This window comes from Fistularia commersonii, chromosome 8 (genome assembly GCF_037954325.1).
Source record: "Fistularia commersonii isolate RoL2024-O1a breed Wild chromosome 8, RoL_Fcom_v1.0, whole genome shotgun sequence".
Taxonomy (NCBI): Eukaryota; Metazoa; Chordata; class Actinopteri; order Syngnathiformes; family Fistulariidae; genus Fistularia; species Fistularia commersonii.
In genome coordinates, this window is record NC_141291.1 from 1,913,937 (window position 1) to 1,935,479 (window position 21,543).

The 21,543-nt window shown below is 41.9% G+C and overlaps 1 protein-coding gene across 1 annotated transcript in view; it reads left to right on the forward strand.

Moving 5' to 3' along the window:
• LOC147231582 (cadherin-18) overlaps window positions 1-21,543 on the forward strand; it is a 181,252-nt gene that overhangs the window by 30,203 nt on the left and 129,506 nt on the right. The window contains exon 2 of the mRNA XM_086150469.1: window positions 9,417-9,912. Within this exon, the coding sequence (XP_086006595.1) occupies window positions 9,682-9,912 (231 nt within the window). The 5' untranslated portion in view covers window positions 9,417-9,681. The remainder of the gene's footprint in view (window positions 1-9,416; window positions 9,913-21,543) is intronic.

Sequence of the window (21,543 nt, forward strand, 5' to 3'; positions counted from 1 at the left end):
TGTAGCCCGTACGTCTGCTTGTTTCTGTTCCCGCCTCTGCGGCGAGGTGAAAAGTCAAGCGTCTTTCGGCGGCGGCCTCGGTTGACGTGCCCCGACCCGTCCGCCGTCTCCGCTATCTGTTGTTCTACATCGATTCGAAGCCGACGCTGTGAAAATTGAACGCGGAGGGCGAGCGCTCGGCGAGGGGGGGGGGCCGAGAACATCAACCATCAGAAACAAATGGCGGGGAGCCCGTTCTGCCTCCCCGCGGGAACGAATTAAGGTATATCTCGGTTGCATTCTCGCTATCTCGGACACTCGCCGTCTTCATTTTGGTTTATCTCGCCGGCTCTTAAGTGCCTCACCTCCCGCCATGTCGTCCGCCGGATGCACTCGGGCTTATTTAATTTGAGTTGGTTATATGACCAGTTGATTCCACGCCGATTTAATTTCCAGGTTTCCATGAATAAAACAGGAGATGGAGAATCGAGGCGCGTTACCTCCGGCCGCCGCGGCCACATCGATAAGAATAGATATAGTCAATCATTTGTTTATCATCTGTACCGCTTTTCCCAGCTGTCATTGGGCGAGAAGCAGGTTCACCTCGCCAGCCAATCACATACAAGCTTTCATTCACAAGTCATATTAAGACAAAACAGATATTTTTCTATCGTTGCGTGAATTTATGTCTGCAGATATTACTGTAATTTCTGGATGATTGAGCGCACCTGAATGTACAGGACTGTTCCAGAAAATTAGAATATTGCGATAAAGTTCATTATCTTCTGTAATGCAATTACAAAAACAATAATGTCCTACGTTCTGGATTCATTACAAATCCACTGAAATATTGCAAGTCTTTTATTACTTTAATATTGCTGATTATGGCTTACATCTTAGGAAAACTCAAAAGTCCTATCTCAAAATATTAGAATATCGTGAAAAAGTAATTTTGTTTTTTTCATTGCATTACGGAAGATAAGGAACTTTATTACAATATTCTAATTTTCTGAGACAGTCCTGTAGAAAAGCAAAAAAAAAAGAGAAGAAAAAAAAAAGCAAAATGTGAACATGTGAACAAGAGCGACAATTTAGTAAGGCTGAAGTTAGCCTGTTAGCATGAAAGTATGTCTGCATATATAACTGTTAATTTCCCGACTATTGGGCGCACCTGAATATAAGGCTTCTTCTGTAATGCAATTAGAAAAACAAAAATACTTTTCATGATATTCTAATATTTTGAGATATAATTTTGGAGTTTTCTTAAGATGTAAGCCCTAAAAAATGTGTCAAAATGTGGAGAAATCCAGAATATCTCACTATCATAGGTGCAACAATAATACAAACTACCTCCTTGCTTTAAATATAAATTTAATGCAAACTGCAGCCCTGCTAGATTAACGCTCTTACTTGTTTACATGAACACATTTTGCTTGTTTTTCTTTTCTTTTGCTCTTTTGTTTGTTTCACTTTGCATGGGTTTGATTGTACATGAAAAGTCCTAATAATATACTGAAAAAGGGCTTCACCCCTTAAAGCCTTCCTCCCCTTTGAGCCCAGATAAAATATTTCTGTGTAAATATCTCATGTGGACGCCTGCGGCTTATAAACTGTGACCTATATTTGTACAAATATTGATTTTGTTATTTTTAGCCAGTGCGGCTTATATTCAGGTGCGCCCAATAGTCTGGAAATTAACAGTTATATATGCAGACATACTTTCATGCTAACAGGGCTAACTACAGCCTTACTAAAGTGTCGCTGTTGTTTACATGTTTATATTTTACTCTTGTTTTTCTTGTTTTGTTTTTGTTTTTGCTCTTCTATAGGACTGTCTCAGAAAATTAGAATATTGTGAAAAAAACAAAAATTACTTTTTCATGATATTCTAATATTTTGAGATAGGATTTTTGAGTTTTCTTAAGATGTAAGCCATAATAAGCAATATTAAAATAATAAAAGGCTTGCAATATTTCAGTTGATTTGTAATGAATCCAGAATGTAGGACATTTTTGTTTCTGTAATTGCATTACAGAAGATAAAGAACTTTATCACAATATTCTAACTCAGGGGCCAGGAACCTTTTTGACTGGGAGAGCCAAATATTTCTTAATATATTTCATTGAGAGCCATATAGTGTTTTTAATGTATAATAAATTAAATATGTATTACTTTTAATGCGACTTCGGGTCCTGCATGGATTTGTTCGAAGTGTCGCTTTATATTTGACCGTTTCATCCATGCAATTTTTCCACTGCATACCGCAGATCCAAATTTAAATTCCTTTGTCCACAAAGCCTGGAATGTACGCTAATCACTTTTTTTTTCCTTTTCACCATATTTTCTGTTACAAGGATAAACTAGTTGGCTACCTGATGAAATTGATTTCTTCACCTTTACAATGACCCGGTCAAGCTCGGAAGCCATTGGTTCCCGACCCGACTGACGGGTGACCGATGAAATTTAAATCTGATTTGTGTTTACTTTAAAATGATAGTATATATCACAAGTACTTTAAAATCAGTTCCAAATTGTTTTTGTTTTCAACTCAAAATTACAGGAAGAGCCATATATGGCTCGCGAGCCATGGGTTCCTGACCGCTGATCTAACTAGACATACAAGTGTTGCCCCTCTTATTCACATGTTATTTAGGCACATTCAGTCATTCACTGCTCATACAGACATACAAACCACCCTGCCATTCACTCATCTGTGCATTTTAGGGTCTCCAATTGACCTCCTGCATGTTTTTGGGAGGAAACCCAGGGACCCTCTTGCTGTGATGCTGCAGAGCTAACTCCTGTGCCGCATAAATATGAAGAGATAAAGCAAAGCTATTGAGGGTGCCATCATAGAGCTAATTAGGAGCACGCTGCTGCAGAGCAATAAAGCTCAAATCTCAAAAAGTGGATTTTAATGGAAGCTGCCGAGCTGGCGGAGAGTTTGGATGATCCTGTTTCGGTTGCGACTTTGGGACCAACCAGGCAAAAAGGTCACAGATGGATCCAACCGAGTTCCAGACGGTTAAATGGAGAACCTGAGACAGCGGTGCATCTCATTATTTTGAGCTATAAACTCGTGAAATATATCAACATATTTGACATTTTTCTTAGTTTGTTTATATTTTAGTGTCTCTTGATGAGCGACTGGTGCCCGGATTTGTGTCTAGATTTTAGATAAAAAAAAAAACATATCCTAATCCGCGACGTAGGGTCGTCTGGGTTGGAGCTTCCCATCAACCGATCAAGGTTCGACGATCTGTTCACTCACCCACATCTGAACAATCACGTTCTCTCCCAACTCCCCGAAATTTGCAAAAATATGAAAATGAGTATCTTCAATTTTGCCGTTTTAAGGAGTCACTGATTCACAAAAAACATATTTTCAAATGTGACGGGGGCAAACATCGTCCTCAACATTTTCTTGTCTAAATTGTCTTGTCCTGGCAACTGGACTTGATTTTGATGACATTTCACCCCCTCATCTGAGAGGCTTCTTCAGATCTAATGGGGCGTTTCCAAATATACCTGGTAGGGTTTAGCATTAGCATTAGCATAACAAGCACCCTTACACCTATTTTCGGCAGATCAACTCCTCCATTTACACAACAAGCCAGCTGAAGCTCAACCTGCCCAAAACCCAAGCAGTTACCCCGGCAGTTACCAGACCAAAAAAGAAGATCGATATAAGGATATGAGGTCAGTTGGTGCGAGAGAGGAGGAAAGGGTGATGGAGAGGGTTGATGGTGATCCCTGAAGGGAAGAGCCGAAAGGAAAAGAAAACGACACTACGGTAGTTCCAAGTTGCGTCCAAAGTTGCTGGAGCAGCCTTGTATAACACAAACGTTATGATTTACTGTTTCTGGATAGCCTCTGCAGTAAGCATACCGTCAAAACCCTCGGAGCCACTCATGGGCACCACATTCAGAAACGGACGGCACGAGTTAAGTACCTTCATCATCGTCGAGAGGCGGGGAGGGTTCAACGCACAGAGTCAGACACCAATGAGTTCACCGCTTCCCGACGTACCGATCCGTTATTTTGAATCCTCGTAATTCGACCGATTTGCTGATTATCACGGACACAAAATGACTCAATGTGCTTCGAGCAAACAGAAACCGCGGCTTCCTCAGATCACCGTTTGAGAGAAGTTGTGCAGGGGAGGGGATACGAGCGTAGTGCTACCTAGGCAGATGAGAATCTCGTCCCAGATTACACATGTTCAGCATGCGGCGGGGTATTTATCCGCCGCCGCGTTAATCCGAGTTGACGTGGAACAGACTCTGCCCTGCCTCCGCCGGTGGAGCTGGCAGTCGGTATTACCCGTTACAACCACAGCGCTTAGTTAACATCGCCAACTCGGGTTCAGCTTCTGTTCTGTAGCGACACGTGAACCGCGAGGAGGATTATCTCCCGCTCCCGAGCTCCATCTTAATCCCCCCCCCTCCCCGCACGGAATAAAATATTTACGTTTGTGGAAAAATAATTCCGCGATTATCCGTCAAAAAGTACGGCGGCGGTCACGAGTTGCGTTAATGCTCCGTTTCACTTTTATTACGGCGTCACACGGATAGTTAGATCCGGAGCGCGGCAACCTTTGAAGTCTCTCAACTCATATATCCTATTAAATATCAAATACATGTTTGTCCCTTTTCATAAACCCGAAGCTGCTATTCTTTTATGACGCCTTATTTGACTGCATTCAGCGCCGCTTTGCAGGGGCCGGGGTGTCAAGGGTGTGGAAGCTTGATAAACCTGAGTGCGCTTTTTTTGGAATTGACACACTTCCCGTACGCGTCTTACATCGTCTCGCGCCAGGTTATAAATATTTGTTCCGTTATTGTGAAGGAAACGGAGGCGACGCTTTGTCTTTTTTTTTTTTTCCACCCCCAACAAACTGGAAAGTCTTGTTGTTTCGAGCGGAAAAAAAAAAACAAAAAAAAAAACAAACATGAACCCAAGCAGTTTCAGGAACTTCCAAGACCTTTTCTACCCTGAGACAGCAGCCTCTCGCACACTTTCTGCAGTACCTTAACCTTTTCAGGAACTAGGATTTTTTTTTTTTATTTTTTTTTTATGTGTGTGTGTGTGTGTGTGTGTGTGTGTGTGTGTGTTGGACAGCAAACATCAGGTGGAACCATTTTACCTCCTTCTCCGAGGTCTTTTTACGGCTCCACAGGAACTCATGATGTACATGATTGGTAGAACTCATCAGTCCCGTCCATTACTTGTTACTTCCTGCAATCGGTCAATTTCAAAAACTACTTTTCACTGATTGGTTGTCTGGATTGACCAGAAGCAGCTAGAAATGGTCGACAAAGAGGTTCATGTTCTTCTGGTCTGCGTGTCAGAGAAGCTTCCAGGGCTTGCAGAGGAACATCTACATTTCCCCCAAAAGAAGCTTGTCGTTAGCTCGTGGCTAACGGGGAGGAGATAAAAACACTCCAACCATCTGATAATCCATGGTTATTATTCCACGCATGCTCTGGTAGCTTCCACCTCCAAGTTTTCCATGTCTTCCTTCTTCTTCTTCTTCTTCTTCTTCTTCTTCTTCTTCTTCTTCTTCTTCTTCTTCTTCTTCTTCTTCTTCTTCTTCTTCTTCTTCTTCTTCTTCTTCTTCTTCTTCTTCTTCTTCTTTGGTTTGTTTTGGGTGCGGAGCTGAAGGTGCCGGACTAAAAGGCTCCCCCTGGAGGAAGCTACTTCCTGGAACCTAATTCCAGCTAGTGGACTTTTCCGTCTAAAAAGCAGCTAATTATACAAATCTGCAAGCTAGAAAGGCGAGGTAGCCGCTGGTGGGAAATCCAGAAAACAACAAAGTCCAAAGATGGATGAGGTTTACCAAGAAACAAACCAAGTTGCCAAATTTCTAACAGTTGTTGGGTGAATAGTCGGGTTTGAAACAAAACAGGTTCTCAAACTACCTACAAAAAGTTGAGTCAGAGTCACGATTTTTTTTTTTTTTCGTTTTTTGTTATTCCAGTTGGCGTCGCAGAAAAGCCCCTTTCATGCAAAAATGATTTTTGGCAGTGATGACGGAACGCATACTAAGTGTGTTCGTCTGTGTTCAAACAGGTATAATTGCTGAGAATTATCCCTTCGGTGATTCCGATCGCTAATATTTACTCGCGAGCTGATAAAACAGCGTCACCGAACCACGCCGAACCTCGCGACGATGACCAAACGATGGTGGTATAATCAAATGTATTCACAAGACGCTGTCGCGGGTCGATGCAGTTTTAGTCGGATGTTGTTTGTTTGCATTTAAAATCAGGAGAAGAAAATGAAAAAAATGTCGATAAAGATATTCAACTTGTTATGCAACAGGACGACCAGGGCTGGAAGCTGATTGGACGAAAAAAAAGCGGGACTCTTAATTATAAGAAACAGGGGACGGTGATAAAAAAATGAGGTAAAAAAAAAAAAAAAAAAAAGAGTGGAAAGCGAGAATCTGCGATGACCAGGAATAGAAAACTTTTGAAACCAACCGCACAGAACAAAGTAAAGCATGTTAAAAATAAAAAAAAAGTACTTCCCAGAAGAATCCGAGGCCAACCGGCGTTATTAAACCGAGCATTAAATTGATGAGCTCCGCCGCCGCCGACCTCTTTGCCGGGTATGAAAGGGAAAGTGACGAACGGTAATTGCTAATTCGGTGCGGCATCAAAAGGCATGGCTAACACAATGGAAGACGGGGATATTCGAGCCCAAAACAAAAATGAAAAAAAAAAAAAAAATTTAATAAGTGCAGAAAATAGTAAAAAAAAAAAAAAAATTCTTTACATTCTAACTTTTAATTTTTATATGTTTTAATAAAAAAAAAATAGAAATAAAAAAATGAAATAACCCTTATCACATGAACGTGACTGCACAGTCAGTGATCCACCAATAAACAGCCACCTAAATATTTGGATTTTTATCAGCTTCAAAACAGCCTGCCAGTTTAAGCTATCCTTTTATTTTAAAATGCAAATGATGGTTGTCAGCTGGAAGCTTTAGTCATTTCAGCGACGTCAGTCAACCAACAAAGACCGTGAGGTCCGTCCCTCTCCTCGAACGTCACGCCGACATGTTTTTAAACAGCCGCGTTTGTTGATCTAAGCTAACATGGCACGAAATCATGTAATGTAACAAAACATAATGTAGCGTAGCTTAGCTTATCACAGCATTACATTCCAAACACGACAGCTGTTGGAGCGGCAGTGAACACACACCTCTTATCCGAGTTGAATTTGCCGTCCAGAAACATGAAGGCAGCCCGTGTGAGACGCTTCATCGTCCAGACCCGAACGGTTGTGCAACTGTATTTGACGTCGAAATGAACAAGCGAATCGCCGCGTGTCGCTATTTGACATGTGCAAGAAGGAGTGAATGGTTGTTAGTTTTTATATGTTACAAGAATAAAAGAGTGAATGGTTATTTATATATGTAAATGAATGACAGTGAATGTTTACACTGCGTGCAAATGAATGAGTGAATTGTTGTTTAGCGCTAAATGATGTACGAACGAAGGAGCTAATGGTTGCTAATGGTGTCTAAACATTGCATAGGAATAACACAGTGATCTAGATTGCATGTAAATGAATGAGTGAATTGTGCAAAAGATTGTGTACATATGAATGACAAAGTGAATGATTGTGTATTTATACGACACGTAAATGAATGAGTGAATTGTCATTTATCGCTGTATGACGTAGGAATGAATGGTTGCATGTCTAAACATGAACGAGGCAACGAATGTTAGCATTCGGTTTGCAAATGAACGAGTGAATTGTTGCATGAGAGGATGAATTGTTGGTTTCTTTACGTGAAGAAACCGCCCCTCGTCCAATCACGGCCGGGATGGACTCCGGCAGCACCCCAATCTCAAAACAAGTGGTGTAGATAATGAATGAATGAATGAATGAATGAATGAATGAATGAATGAAAGTTCAAATATAACCCGTTCAACTTTTAATGAAGGCAGGCGCCATGATAAAATAAATATCAGCCGTCGCGCTGCAGAGTTCACATCCTTTGATTATCAAACTTGCATGAACGCAGTTATTTTTCCGTACGTTTCAGGCCCGCCCACCTGCCTGATTGATGATGTTTTACAGCTTATGTAAGCCGCTAGCTTTGGGGTCACGGCTTCGTGCTTCGGCGGTACTTAAATAATACATATAAATACATATATATATGGATTTTGTTTAAAATGCATGAGAATCAGCTGTTATCTAAAATAATAAAAAGCCTCTTTAATGACGGTTGCGCATTGGAAAGACGCGGCGCGTTTTCTCCCCTGAGGGGAAAAGCCGAAACTTCGTTTAACATTCTCCCGACACAACGGTGTTTACATTTCATGGAAACTGCCTTCAATTCACTCTTTTGATTATGGAAGTAAAGAAAAAAAAAAAAAAAAAAAAAAAAAAGCAAGGAAAAAAAGCGTTACCTTCTGTTTTTTTCTAACCTCATAATTTCCAGAGGAAAAGCTAAAAGTTAGCGCAGCCGTCTGTCCTTAGCCGTAGGATTATATACAGCTGCAAAAAAATAAAGGGAACACTTAAACAACACATTTTAACTCAATCACACTTGCGTGAAATCAAACTGTCCACTTAGGAAGAAACGCTGATTCATTTGGACTTGTTTTAAGGAGTTGGATCAGCCTGTCGTGTGTTTTTCCACTTTAATTTTAGATTAGATGAGATTCAACTTTATCGTCATGACACCCGTGAGGATACAGAATAACGAAATGCATAAGCAGAAGCAGAAACGCATATGAATGTGCCGTATTTACACATAAATGCAGTATTAAAGAATAAATACATTTTTTTATTTTATTTTTATTTTATTTTATTTTTTTTTAACGGCCAGGGCAAGTAGAGTTGGATAAGATATGAGCAGATTATTTACAGCTAGTGGAACTAAAGTGGATAATTCTGAGTGCGACTCCAAAAGGGTTAACAAATTGGATTTCCATTGATCATCATTTTAGTGTGATTTTATTGTCAACACATTCAACTACGTCAAGAGCAAAGTATTTAATAAGAATATTTCATTCATTCAGACGTAGGATATGTTATTTAAATGTTCCCTTTATTTCTTGGAGCAGTGTATCGGATTCAAAAAGCTCAAATTCTGTTTTTTTTTAATCAAGCGGACTCGTCTTTGGATTCACGGAGACGGATCACGATGCCGACCTCACCGGCTCGCGTCGGGAAAAAACCAAAAAAAAAGGTCCGCGACCTTACAGGCGCCGAGGACGTTTCCGGCGACGCCACACGGACGGGCGGCGTTTCCGTTTGTTTTATCGCGGTTTTGCAGTTTGAAGTGCGCGTCCTCATCTGCGAGGATTTGCCAGACACAATTTAATTGGAGGGAATTAGCGGACATTTAGCTTCTAATATCCATCAAATTAATCTGCTACTCTGTGTCTCTGTTTCCTCCCCGACTCTCCCTAGGAAATGCAGAATGGCTTCCAGGATTAACCTCTAGTTCTTAGAAGAGCTACCCGGAAGTTCACGTCCATCTCACGGCTTGCATAATGTAAATGTATCTTCCTCCTTTTTGAATTAAACCTCTGGCTCCAGCCATGAACCTTAGAGGATTTACCAGGACCGCTGTTATTTAGCTCGGATAAGGATTCCCGGGATTTTCTTTTTTTTCGGAGCTGCGGGAGGACCTCGCCGCCACCTTGGAGCCGGAGGATATCTAACAGACGCCACCATGAGGATACCTACCACCTCCTGTCTTTGTCCCTTTCTGGTTTGCCTCTGCTTCATCCAGAGGTGCTACGGGGCCGGACATCACCTCCCGGCGAAGACGCCGGCCAAAAACCAGACCAAACTCGCCAACGGGGAGACGGAGGTGCACCATAGACCTAAGCGGGGCTGGATCTGGAACCAATTCTTTGTTTTAGAAGAACACATGGGACCAGAAGCTCAGTATGTGGGGAAGGTAAGACTCGTTTCCCAAAAAAAAAAAAAAAAAAAAAAAAAAAACGGAAATCCTACAAGGTTTTGGTTGATTGGTAGAAGACGTTAGCGTCGTCGGACGACCGTATCGCTGACGTCGAGCGCTTCTTATTCTTCTTTTTATTCATTTAAATCTTCCATGGGTTGTTTTGTGAAGGTGTGCTTCTTTTTTACGTGACGTCTGAAGTGAACGCTTCCATGTCCGAAGAAGGAGGTTCGATTCTCTGCGATGAATGAAGATAACGGATAATTTGCCGATAACGGATTAAATCCGAGCGGCGGCTCGAACTGAAATATTCGATTTTTGGGGGCCTCTTTGGGTCCGGATTTGATCTCTTTGCAAAAGAAGACGATCGGCGGCGCCTTTTTTTTTTTAGATTTTGAAAGCGCCGACGATGACGACGGCCCTCGCGGTTTGCAAACGCGGCGGTGGGTGTTGTCCTTGCGCGCTCGCCGAGGGTACGCCGCGGCGTGATTGCGGCGGCTCAGCGAGGACTTCTGCTCGCTTCCACAATAAGCCACGGGGAGCTGGTTAAGTCCTCTGCTTGCAGATTGCCCGCCCTTATCTCTTGAAATGTGAAAATGTGTTTCTCCGCCGCAATGATCATTATTCTAGGCACTCAGGCACAGACTAATCCCTTCAACTGCACTTTTGAGAGAAGGCAGAACGCTCTTCTGACTGCACATATGTCTGTATTTCAACAATAGTATGTTTTGAAGCGGGGGGGGGGGGGGTTGATATGCTCGGTGACGGGGAAGAAAAAAAAAAGCTAATATTTTCACTCGAAACCTCCTTTCGCCGGATAGAAAACGCCTCGATCGGAACTGTCCTTGCCAGACCCGAACAGCAGGAAAGCGGGAAAAAAAACGCGATTTGCCGAATGTGTCTTGTGAATATAATATGAGTCGGATATCATGCAGTGCTAACCAGAGCCGGCGCTAAACACTGTGGAGCCCCGGGGCCAGATTTTTTACACATACGGCAAAATGGAATAGCTTTTTTTTTTTTTTTTTTTTTTTTTGGCTTTGCCTTCAATTTATAAATCGTCACCTAAATCAGATAAAAAAAAAAATAAATGCAAATAATAGCCTAAATAAAATGGAGGGGGGTTATTTGGTATCATCATTTGTCGAAATGTTATTTGGGCTTTGCTTTACTTGTTCATTTTAAAATTAATAGGAGTTTTTTTTATGTTGGAATTCTGTTCCTACGGCGCAACGGTTTTCGCCGTAAGCTGGGGACTCGCATTTAGTGCAGACGTCACTTATCCTCGTATTGCGTATCGTGACAACATTTTTAGCTCGCTAGCTTATCCCCGTCCAAATTTCCCTACGACAGAAAGATGGAATAAGACGTTTTTAAAAACTTAAAACGACGTAAACCACCAAGACGTCGTAAACAGAGGACTTGCTTTGTCTATAATGCAACTGAATTTATTTCCCGATTTTGCGGCGCCCCCGTCGAGGCCGCGACGCCCTTAGCATTAGCCCACGTAGCCTAAAGAGCCAGCAGGCATGGATGCTAACTAACACAAACTTACGTTGCGTCCTCAATATTTAACAATATTTCATATTTACCGCTAGTTAATGTGCCCATAGCATCAAGTTACAACCTCAACCGCACATTCATCGGCGGCAGATGTGAAGTCTGCCTCCTGTTTAGCTGATTGCTAAAACTTCAAGGGTGTTGGCGTTCAGTGTGTGTGTGTGTGTGTGTGTGTGTGTGTGTGATTTATTATTTTCTTTCTCTGCGGTGAGTACCGCTGATTAGAGCGAAGCAACACAAACGGCTAATCCTGAGTGATAATGAAGCACCCGGCAAAAAAAAAAAAAAAAAAAAAAAAAAAAAAACATTATTAAGGGATCAATTTGACATACGTGTCGTGGAGGGACGAGGTCTCCAGATGGCGAGTCGAATTAATAGATAAATAAATAAATAAATAAAAATTAATTATGTGGGTCGAGACTGGCGCTCAGTGTCCCTAATGTGGCCGCGAGACGAAATGACCCTTAATTAGACAAAGACAGGAGAGGAGGCAGAGGAAGATTAATGAATTTAGCAGATACTGCAGCAGACCCTCCTCCGCCCTCCCTATCCGTTGCTTAATTATAAAATCCGGTCGTTAGCGAGCGGAAAATAAACATTTCTTGACGCCGCTTTCCTTGCCGTAAAAAACAAAAAAAAAAAAGGAAAATAAATAAATCGAAATAGGAGGCGGATTTCCGGTGTGAGCGGGTGAATTCGGAAAAAAAAATATATATATATTTAAAGCGGCGTATAAATCGAGCGCGCGGTGGATGTGAATTCTGCGAAAAAAAAAGTGAAAAAAAAATAAACGTTCAAGGTCGAGCTCAACGTAAACACTTGCGCGGTCTTTACCAATACCTTCACATAATAGGGCCGCCGGGGCGAAAAAAAAAATAAAAATCAAACAGCCGAACTGTCAAGAACATTTTTAATCCCCGCGGGGCATCCCATAATCCCCAGTGACACCTTTCAGGGGGGGCCTGACGCATTCTGGAAATGACAGCTCCGTGCGTGACTGAGACATGGATGCCTGGTCGGGGGATTCGGCTTGTCCAGATACGGGTCCCGGAGACAAGCCGGCGCCGCGGGCCGGGGACGCCGTCGTCTCGGTGTCAGCTGGGCGTGACGCCTCGGAGAGCGACGGCCGGCGGCGCTAGAACTTTTGAGTTGTTCGGAATTGCAAATGAACGCTTTAGCGGGACGTGAGAGGAGGTAGAGGGTTGAGGAGGGAAGGAAGCCGTTGAATTGTACGCTAAGGGATTAGCATAGCGGAATTCATGCTTTCATTCATACATTCGTCGGTTGCTCTGTCTTTCCGTTTGTTCGTGCAAACGTTAATTCATTCGTCCGACCGCCCACCCATTCATTCATTCATTCATTCATTCATTCATTCATTCAACCACCAACACCTTCATACATTTGACTATTCAACCATCCACCCATTCATTCATCTATTCTTCCAACCACCCACTCATTCATGCATTTGACCATTCATTCATTCATCCATTCATTCATTCATCCATTCTCCAACCAACCATTCATTCAACCAACCATTCATTCATGCATTTCACCATTCACTCATTAATTCATTAATTCATTCATTCATCCAACTACACACACATTCATACATTTGACTATTCAACCATCCATCCAAACACTTATTCGTGCATTCAACCATCCGCTCATTTATTCATTCAACCATTCATTCACTAGTCTGCTCATCCAACCATTCATTTACCCATTCATTCATTTGTCAACCCACCCATTCATCCATGTGGTTGACCATTCATTCATTCATTCATTCATTCATTCATTCATCCATCCATCATCCATCCATCTAAACACTCATTCGTGCATTTGACCATCCAGTCATTTATTCATTCAACCATTAATTGACTCATCCGTCCATCCAGCTATTCATTCATTCATTCATTCATTCATTCAACCACCAACACATTCTTACATTTGACTAATCAACCAGTCATCCATCCATCCATCCATCCATCCATCCATCCATCCATCCATCCATCCATCCAAACACTCATTTGTGCATTCGACCATCCATTCATTCAACCGTTCATTCATCCATTCTTTCATTTTTCCATCCACCCCCTCATCCATGCATTTGATCATATCATCCATCCATCCATCCATCCATTCATTCATTCATTCATTCATTCATTCATTCATTCATTCATCCAACCACCAACACATAATTACATTTGACTATTTGACCATCCAACCATTCATTCATGATTTCGTCCATCCACTCATTTATTCACTCACTCATCCACCCATCCGTTCATTCATTCATTCGTCCAACCACCCACACATTCTTACATTTGAATATCTATCCATCCATCCATCCATCCATCCATCCACTTATTCCATAATTCATCCATTTGCCATTTTGTCCATCTGTTCTTTTGTTCATCCATCCACCCTCCTCGCACCCAAACACTCACCGATGCATCCGTCCATTCATTCACTCATTCACTCATTCATTCGTTCATTATTCATACAGCTTATTGGAGGTTTGCCCTGAAACCAACCACATTTAGAGTCGTCCAACCCTTCACCCTCTCATCCCAACATCCGCGCCATCTGGAAATGTTGTCGACGTCCTCCGTGTTTCCGTGCTGGCGGAGGAACCCCGAGGAACCCCGAGGAACCCCGAGGAACCCCACACAGACTCCACACGGAAAGGCCTCCTACGGGAATCCGAGCGCCGCCGCGCCGCCGCCGCCCACGTCGCAGAAATGACGGAAATAGGGTTCCTTCGGTGCGGACGGGGAAGAACACACATTGTCTCAGAACACAATGTGTTCATTTGCGGAGCAAAGACGAGCCTCGTACGAAGGAGCGGCATGTTTTATTCATGCTGCTAAAAAAAGCTCGATGCTGTGACAGAATTGGGGGAGTGTCTTGTTGTCTGAACACTAATAGCTCAAGTGCGAAAGGGGAACATGTGCTTTCTATGGGCTTCTCACAAGACTGGAAAGATCGGACGCCTTTTTACGATGTTCGTAAAAAGGCGAATCCGCGCTTCTCCCCACCGTATGACTGAATGAATATTTGCAGAGATCCTGTAGTTGCATTTGAATGGAGTCCAAGCTTGGGGATTTTATATGTATTGATAAAAAAAAAAAAAAAAAAAAAGTTAAATATTGAATAGATTTTGTTTGGATTCAGTCAAATTATAGATTTCTCTTAAATGAGGAGGTTCTCGGTCATGAATTCTTGTCCAAAATCTCCTGGGACTTGTTTTTTTTTTTTTACTTGTCGACTTGCAAATAACCTGTGGGTAGTTTCCCAAAATAACTTCCTGGTTTTTGGGCGAGTCTAGGTTATCATGGCTTGTTGTGTAAATGGAAGATAAAAGATAAAGATAAAATTTATTGACCCCCGATTCTGTTGGGTGAAATTCTTCTGTCACTGTAGCTGTTATAAGTGTCAATTAAATATGAATATAAATATAAATTAAGGACATTCACAAATAAATAAACAGCAGAGAGAAAAGAGCAGCAACAACATCAAGGATAACAGAATACGAAAAAAAAAAGGGACAGTGAAAGTAGACAAACTAAACTAAACGAGAATATAAACAATGACAAGAGCAATGACAAAAATAAAATCAACTAAAAAAATATGCAAAAAGTTGCGTGCCGTCCAAACTGCTGTGTCTAAATAAGGGGTCCACAAACTTTTTCCTGTGAAGGCAAAATAATTTTTCCCTTCTCTGACGGGAGGCCGGGCCAGTTTGGAACAAAAAGTGTGCCGATCGCAGAGGTGTCTAAACATTTATTGTTTTCCAGAAAGCCACGCATGACCAAAAATTAACCCTTTCTGGGATCTTGACAGGAAAAAAAAAAAAAATCAGAAAAAATCAGAAAATAAATAGTAAGATTTAACACCATTCATGAAATAGATAAATAAAAAAAAAAATTATAATCCTTTTTGGGTTTTTCACAGGAAAAAGACCAAAAAAAAAAAAAAAAAAAAATCAGAATATTAATAATAAGATTTAACACCATTTATGAAATAAAAAAAAATAAAAAAATAAAAAATAATAATCCTTTTCGGGTTTTTCACAGAAAAAAAGACCCCCCAAAAAATCTGAAAAAAAAACAGAAAATTAATAATAAGATTTAACACCATTTATGAAATAAATATTAACCAAGTAACCCTTTTCTGTTTTTTTTTTTTAATAGAAAAAAAGACCAAAAAAAAAAAGAGAAAAAAACAGAAAATAAATAATAAGATTTAACACTATTTATGAAATAAATAATAACCTAATAACCCTTAACTGGTTTTTCACAGAAAAAAAAGACCAAAAAAATTAGAAAAAAAATCAGAAAATAAATAATAAAATTAGACACCATTTATGAAATAAACAATAACCAAATAACCCTTTTACTGGTTTTTCAAAGAAAAAAAAAAGACCAAAGAATATTAATTTTCTTGTAGACACAACTGTTTGCAGCTCTCTCATAAATAATTCACTGTGAAAACTAGAAAGCAAGCAGGCTATGAAACCAAACTGATACCAACACGACACATTTCACTACCCGTACGGTTATAGAACGGATTTTATCCCAGTAGATTTCATTATGATTATATTTGTATTATTATTTGCATTATGATTATAAAACCATAATGCAAATAATAATAGACCGCTGGTCTAAAGTGTTCAAAGAGGTGATCTGCAGAAGCTTGTTCTTTGTTGAGCTTTAGCTTTTCACATTCCAATTCAGGAAATCCCGCATAATTGCTCTTTTGTTCCAACGAGTAACATCCTTATCGGCACAACAACCCTCCTCACAACCAGCCTCTGCAAATCAACTCTTCCATTGACACAACAATCCACCATAACCTCGACCCGCCCACAACCGCGGCAGGTATATTGGAAAATTCCCAACAGGTCATTAGAAGTGAAGAAATCCCTCTGTTCATATTATATTTATTATATAAATGCAGAGCAATTTGTTACAGACAATTAGCAGTATGGTGCAGAATTTTGTAATTTTTTTTTTTTTGAAAAATATTTTTTTACATTTTTTTTTTCTTTTTTCTTTTTTTTTTCAGTTGTTATTATTTATTTATTCTTATTTATTTTCTTAATTTATATTTATCTTTTAACTTTAGTCTTGACGTTCACAAGTTTCCAACCTTGACGCTGCTCCCCCATGTGACCCTCAATTGCCCCTCGGGGGATAAAATAAAGTTTTTCTGATTCTCATCTTGATGCCGAGGCGCTAAAACGCCTTCGAGTGAATAAATTTTAAGTCCGGTTGCCAAGACGGCCACATGGCGCCCTCCGTGGCGGACGTGTTTTCTCGCTCCGCAGCAACATAATGGCTGTTTTTCAATTTCTTGCACCTGTAAAGTCGACTTCCCACTTAAACCGCACTCATTCTCGCACCTGCATCTTTTGAGTTTCACACCAAACTGCACTCAAATGTCTTTTTAAACTGCCGCTGTACATATTCATATTTATAATAATGTTTAAAGTCTTTTTATCGATGCGTATCCAAATGCACTGCGGACAGAAAACCAGGAATTCCCTGCGCAAGGAAACGTGTTTTTATTCCGCACATTTGACAATAAACGGTTTGATTTCGACAAGAATTCCTCTTTAATGACCCCGCAGTGGAAAATGGTACATTCCGCTTTTCTGGGATCCTTTTTTTTAATGTTGTTGGAGGGGGGACGAAGGGATGGTTCGGCCCGGCTTGGATAACCGAGCTCTCGAATCAACTGAACTTTGTTTATTTTATCTCTTTAAATGATTCTGATGTATTTTTCGGCGCATCGCGGAGCCGAAAGAGCCGATACAACGGCGGCCAGAGCCGGTTCAGATAACGACCCGTGACTCAAACATATTCCAAAAATGCCGTCTGACATTTTCTATCCGAAATTGCCCCATAGGTTTTCAGACGAGTTGAAAATCAGGTGACTGTAAAGGTCATAGCATTTAAGTCCCATCGTTTTCCTTCTCATCAAACCATCCGGTGACCTCTACGTTCAAACAGAACATCGCTATTTTTGCTTTTTTTCTTTCCTTTATTTATAATTTCGCTCAAACGTTAAGCAGACATGGACGAATTGCCCATTTTTACCAGATGACACAAAGCTAATTCTTTGAGCTAATTCTTTTCCGGATGACAAGCTGCTACTTTTTTCACGTAAACAACGATGCGGCTAATATATGGACTTTTTTGGGTGGGGGACGCTAACGAGCTTTACGCCGCTAAAACATTTATCCTCGTCACATCGGGCCCATGAAATGACTGGAAAATTCTGGGTCCGTTCAACTCCGACACCGAAGAAGACGACTTTGACGGTTTTGTTGCGCAGGAGGAACCCCGAGATAGCGACCGGCTAGCTCAGGGGTCGGCAACTCGCCGCTCTTTCATCTTTACACTGCGGCTCCGAGTGTCTTGGGAAAATAAATGATAAATATTTAATTGAAGTGTATTTAATTCCTTTTTTTAACTTTTAGTTCTAAGTCGGAAGATTATTGTGATCTTGAAATATTAAATGAAATTATATTCATTATTTTTCCTCGCTCAAAATAACGTCATACTCGCGGAAGCCGGAAGTCCTGATTTGTAGATCTTGCGCGCAGAAGTTCAGGAGCAGAAGTCCCACAAACCAGGTAAAATAAATATTTATGAAGATATTTTGCAAATATTTATTTTTTTACTGTTTACTGACACAGTGATTTTTTTTCCCGATTTATTTCTAAAATTCAGGTCAAGGCTCCACTAAACCCTCTGAAAGCTCAAAATGAGTTCATTACATAAATAAAATTTAATTTTCTCCGTAATACTTTGTGAATTTCAGAAGCAACACACTTGTTTATACAAAGTGTAAAGGTAATAAAAAGCAATATATACAGTGGTACCTTTATTTTAGACGTCAAAAAGTAATTGCGGCTCCCAGTGTTTTCTTTCCCGAGGAAACCGGGTCCAAATGGCCGACCCCTGAACTAGCCGGTGCGGCTTATATTGAGGTGCGCCCAATAGTCCAGAAATGACGGTAGTTATTATTTTCCAGGATGTACTGATGAAAAGAAACAAAAAAAAAAAAAAAAAAAAAACAACTATTGTGTCCAGACTCGTGTCGGTCGCTCTGGAAATGCATCACTTCCAAAGTTGCGTTCCTCCGTTCGCGCAAACGTCGTTCCCGAGCGTTTCGTCCATTCAAATCTCCCGACTTTTCTTCCGGAGGCTCTTAATCATCTAATTTCTGTACATCGAGGCATCGTCCGTCCCGCCGGGAGGACGATGATTCATCCCCGTTTCTCTCGGCAGATGTCGAGATAGAGGGCAACCGCTCGGGCCCGGCTGATTGATTCGTATCTCCGGCTGTGTCTTCCGCAAAGCCGTCTCCGCTCCGTCTTGACGGATGATCGCTATTGCCGAGCTTCATCACCGGGGTTTACGGTGACCGAAACAAATCAATCCGAGAGAACGGAGGGGGGTCGAGGTGCAGTTGATTGGGAGGGAACGGGCCAAAATGCGGTGATAATCAAACAATCAAGCACGCCCACGTAAAAAGTGATTAAGTCCTCTCGAGTGGAGTGCTAGAAGCGGATTTAATCAAAAATGAATCCACTCCCTTCGCTAATTACGAAACACCGAGTCGAGGCGCTAATCACCAGCTAGCCTCCTCATCCCTCCCCTCCTCGTCCACGCATCAGCAAGGGGTCGATGCAATAACCCTTCCACTCTCGCCGCCGCAGGTGTTTGTTGTTTTTTTTTTTTTTTTTTTCCATTGAATAATTCTTGAAATGTCAACGTGCGGGAGCTTTTACGTCGACGGATGTCACAAATAATAGATGTTCAAATAAAAGTACACAACACAGATAAGCGGGGGTTGGAGATAGAACGCATGTCGCCCGGCGCTGTTTTTAAAAGATAGTGGGGTTTATAAGCTGCATGTGGACGCGTAGCCTAATTTATGATCCTTCCTCGTCCTCGGATTTAATCCATGGATTGCATTTTGACATTTGAATCAAACGTGCAGATCAAGTTTAGTAAATAAATGGACATAAATGCAAATCAACCGTAGGAAAACACACAACCTGCCTAATCTTTTGTGTCACATGAAGGCTTTCACGAAGAACACTTCGAGAAATTCAGTTCTAAGAACGGTCCTGCTCGAATTTGGATCCAGGAAGTAGCCTAGCCCAACTTTCTTGTCTTGGCAACTGGACTTGAATTTCTACACTTGAATATGTTTCAGCCTCTCATCCCCAACTCCCAGGGACTTGGGCGGCTCTAGGTTATGGTGGCTTGTGCTAATGGAAGACTTGATCGGCAGAATGCTATGCTAACATGCTAAGTATGCTAACCCTAACCCAACGCAATACCAAGACGCATTTGCAAAGACAGACCGGATCCATCTGGACGCTCCCAATAATCACAAAAGACCCACCGCCAGGAGCAGCCCCCGCTAACGTCATGCTAATAAGGTGTCGTAGTTGGAACAAAGGAGCAACTTAATGGGATGACCTGGATTGGAATGTGAAAAGGTAAAGCTAAACAAAAGAGCGAAACCTGTTGGATCACAAGAGCTTAAACTCATGTGGACGCGGGTCTTTCCTGGTTGTTTGGAGGGTGCAGAAGATCCTGGTCCGCGTGTGCAAATCCATCTTGGTATTGCTTTATATGTCGTACTTAGCATAGCAACCACCCCTGGACCTAGTTTCTGCCGATCAACTGGGGCGAGGGGCCGAAATGTATTCAAGTGAAGAAATTCAAGACCGAGAAGGTCCGCAGACCTTTTTAGGTTTTAAATTGTGACAGGCAGAGAGGGACCTCGGTCGGGGCCGGTGTTAGCCGTGAACTCCAGGCTAGTTTTTATCTTCTCCCTGCTCTGCTTGTGAAAAAGCCCAACTCCGCACTTTTTCTTGCCCAAAAAGTGGACATTGAACTCTGGGAGCCCCCTTTGAGATGTAGCAGTCTAGAAGAGCCCGTAAAAGTATCTGGACTAAGCAAGTCACATGAGTTCCGACAGAACCGTAAAAATAAAAATGCTCAATAAGACGCGCAGATGAGCGAGTGAAGCGAAACCGTTCGGTTTCGACGGTCTTCGAGTGACACGATCGCAATCGTTTTCCATCCATTGATTCATTTGCGGCGCGTAATGAGCCCCTAATCAGGGGGAAAGAATTAATTCAAATCAATTCAGTTCGGATTATTTCACATTTGACGATTACCTGTCCCCTCCCCTCCCCCCTCATCCCAGAACTGGTGATTAATGGCTTTTCACTTCTCGTTAGCGCCGGCAGACGCGCCGGGCGACCGGAGGGTGGGAATGGAAACCGACATCTCCCATTGGCTACGTCCGAGTGCCGTTGCGTCGGTGGAAGCGTCGGACGCACGACTTCACACGACGCCGGGTGAAAAAATGTGGACGGTTTCCTTCGGTTCTTCAGGAACGACGTTGAGAGCGACTCTTTGCCACGGGATGTTAATTAAACCAACAAATACACCTAAGCTGGTCGTGACTTTTAAAGACCAAACACGTGGGATGTTGATAAGAGAACGTCTCCCAGGTGTTCCTGCGGGGAAAACATCGAATTATACGTTTTTTTTTCCTAGAGATTGGAGTGTTTTCATCAGTGATTTCAGAACCCGAGGCGCGGCTGATCTCTTTAAAGCCCTCAGAAATGCTTTGCCGGCTGCCGTTCCCGCCGCGGCGCGCCAGTCATCTATTCCTCTGGACTTTATTAAAGCCAGCTAGAGACGGCCAGATAAACACAATCCCTTGTTTTGATGCCCCCGCGAAAGAAACGGATATGCCGGGAGCCTCTGCACCGAGCTCACAAAACAACAAGGCCACGCCGGGGTCGTGGTTTCACATTCCCCGTGACGTTTTCACCCGAGGTATCGGTGTTCTGGGCGCGACTCTGCTGCACGAAGTACACAGAGTAGCGCTAGCTCGCGTTCGGATGTCACGATTTGTGTAAAATACAGTGGAACCTTGATTTACACGGGCGCCTACGTTTTTAGTTTTCCGAGAAACGAGCCGTCGCCCGGTGGATTTTATCGCTTTGTTATTGGAGCCCGGATCTGA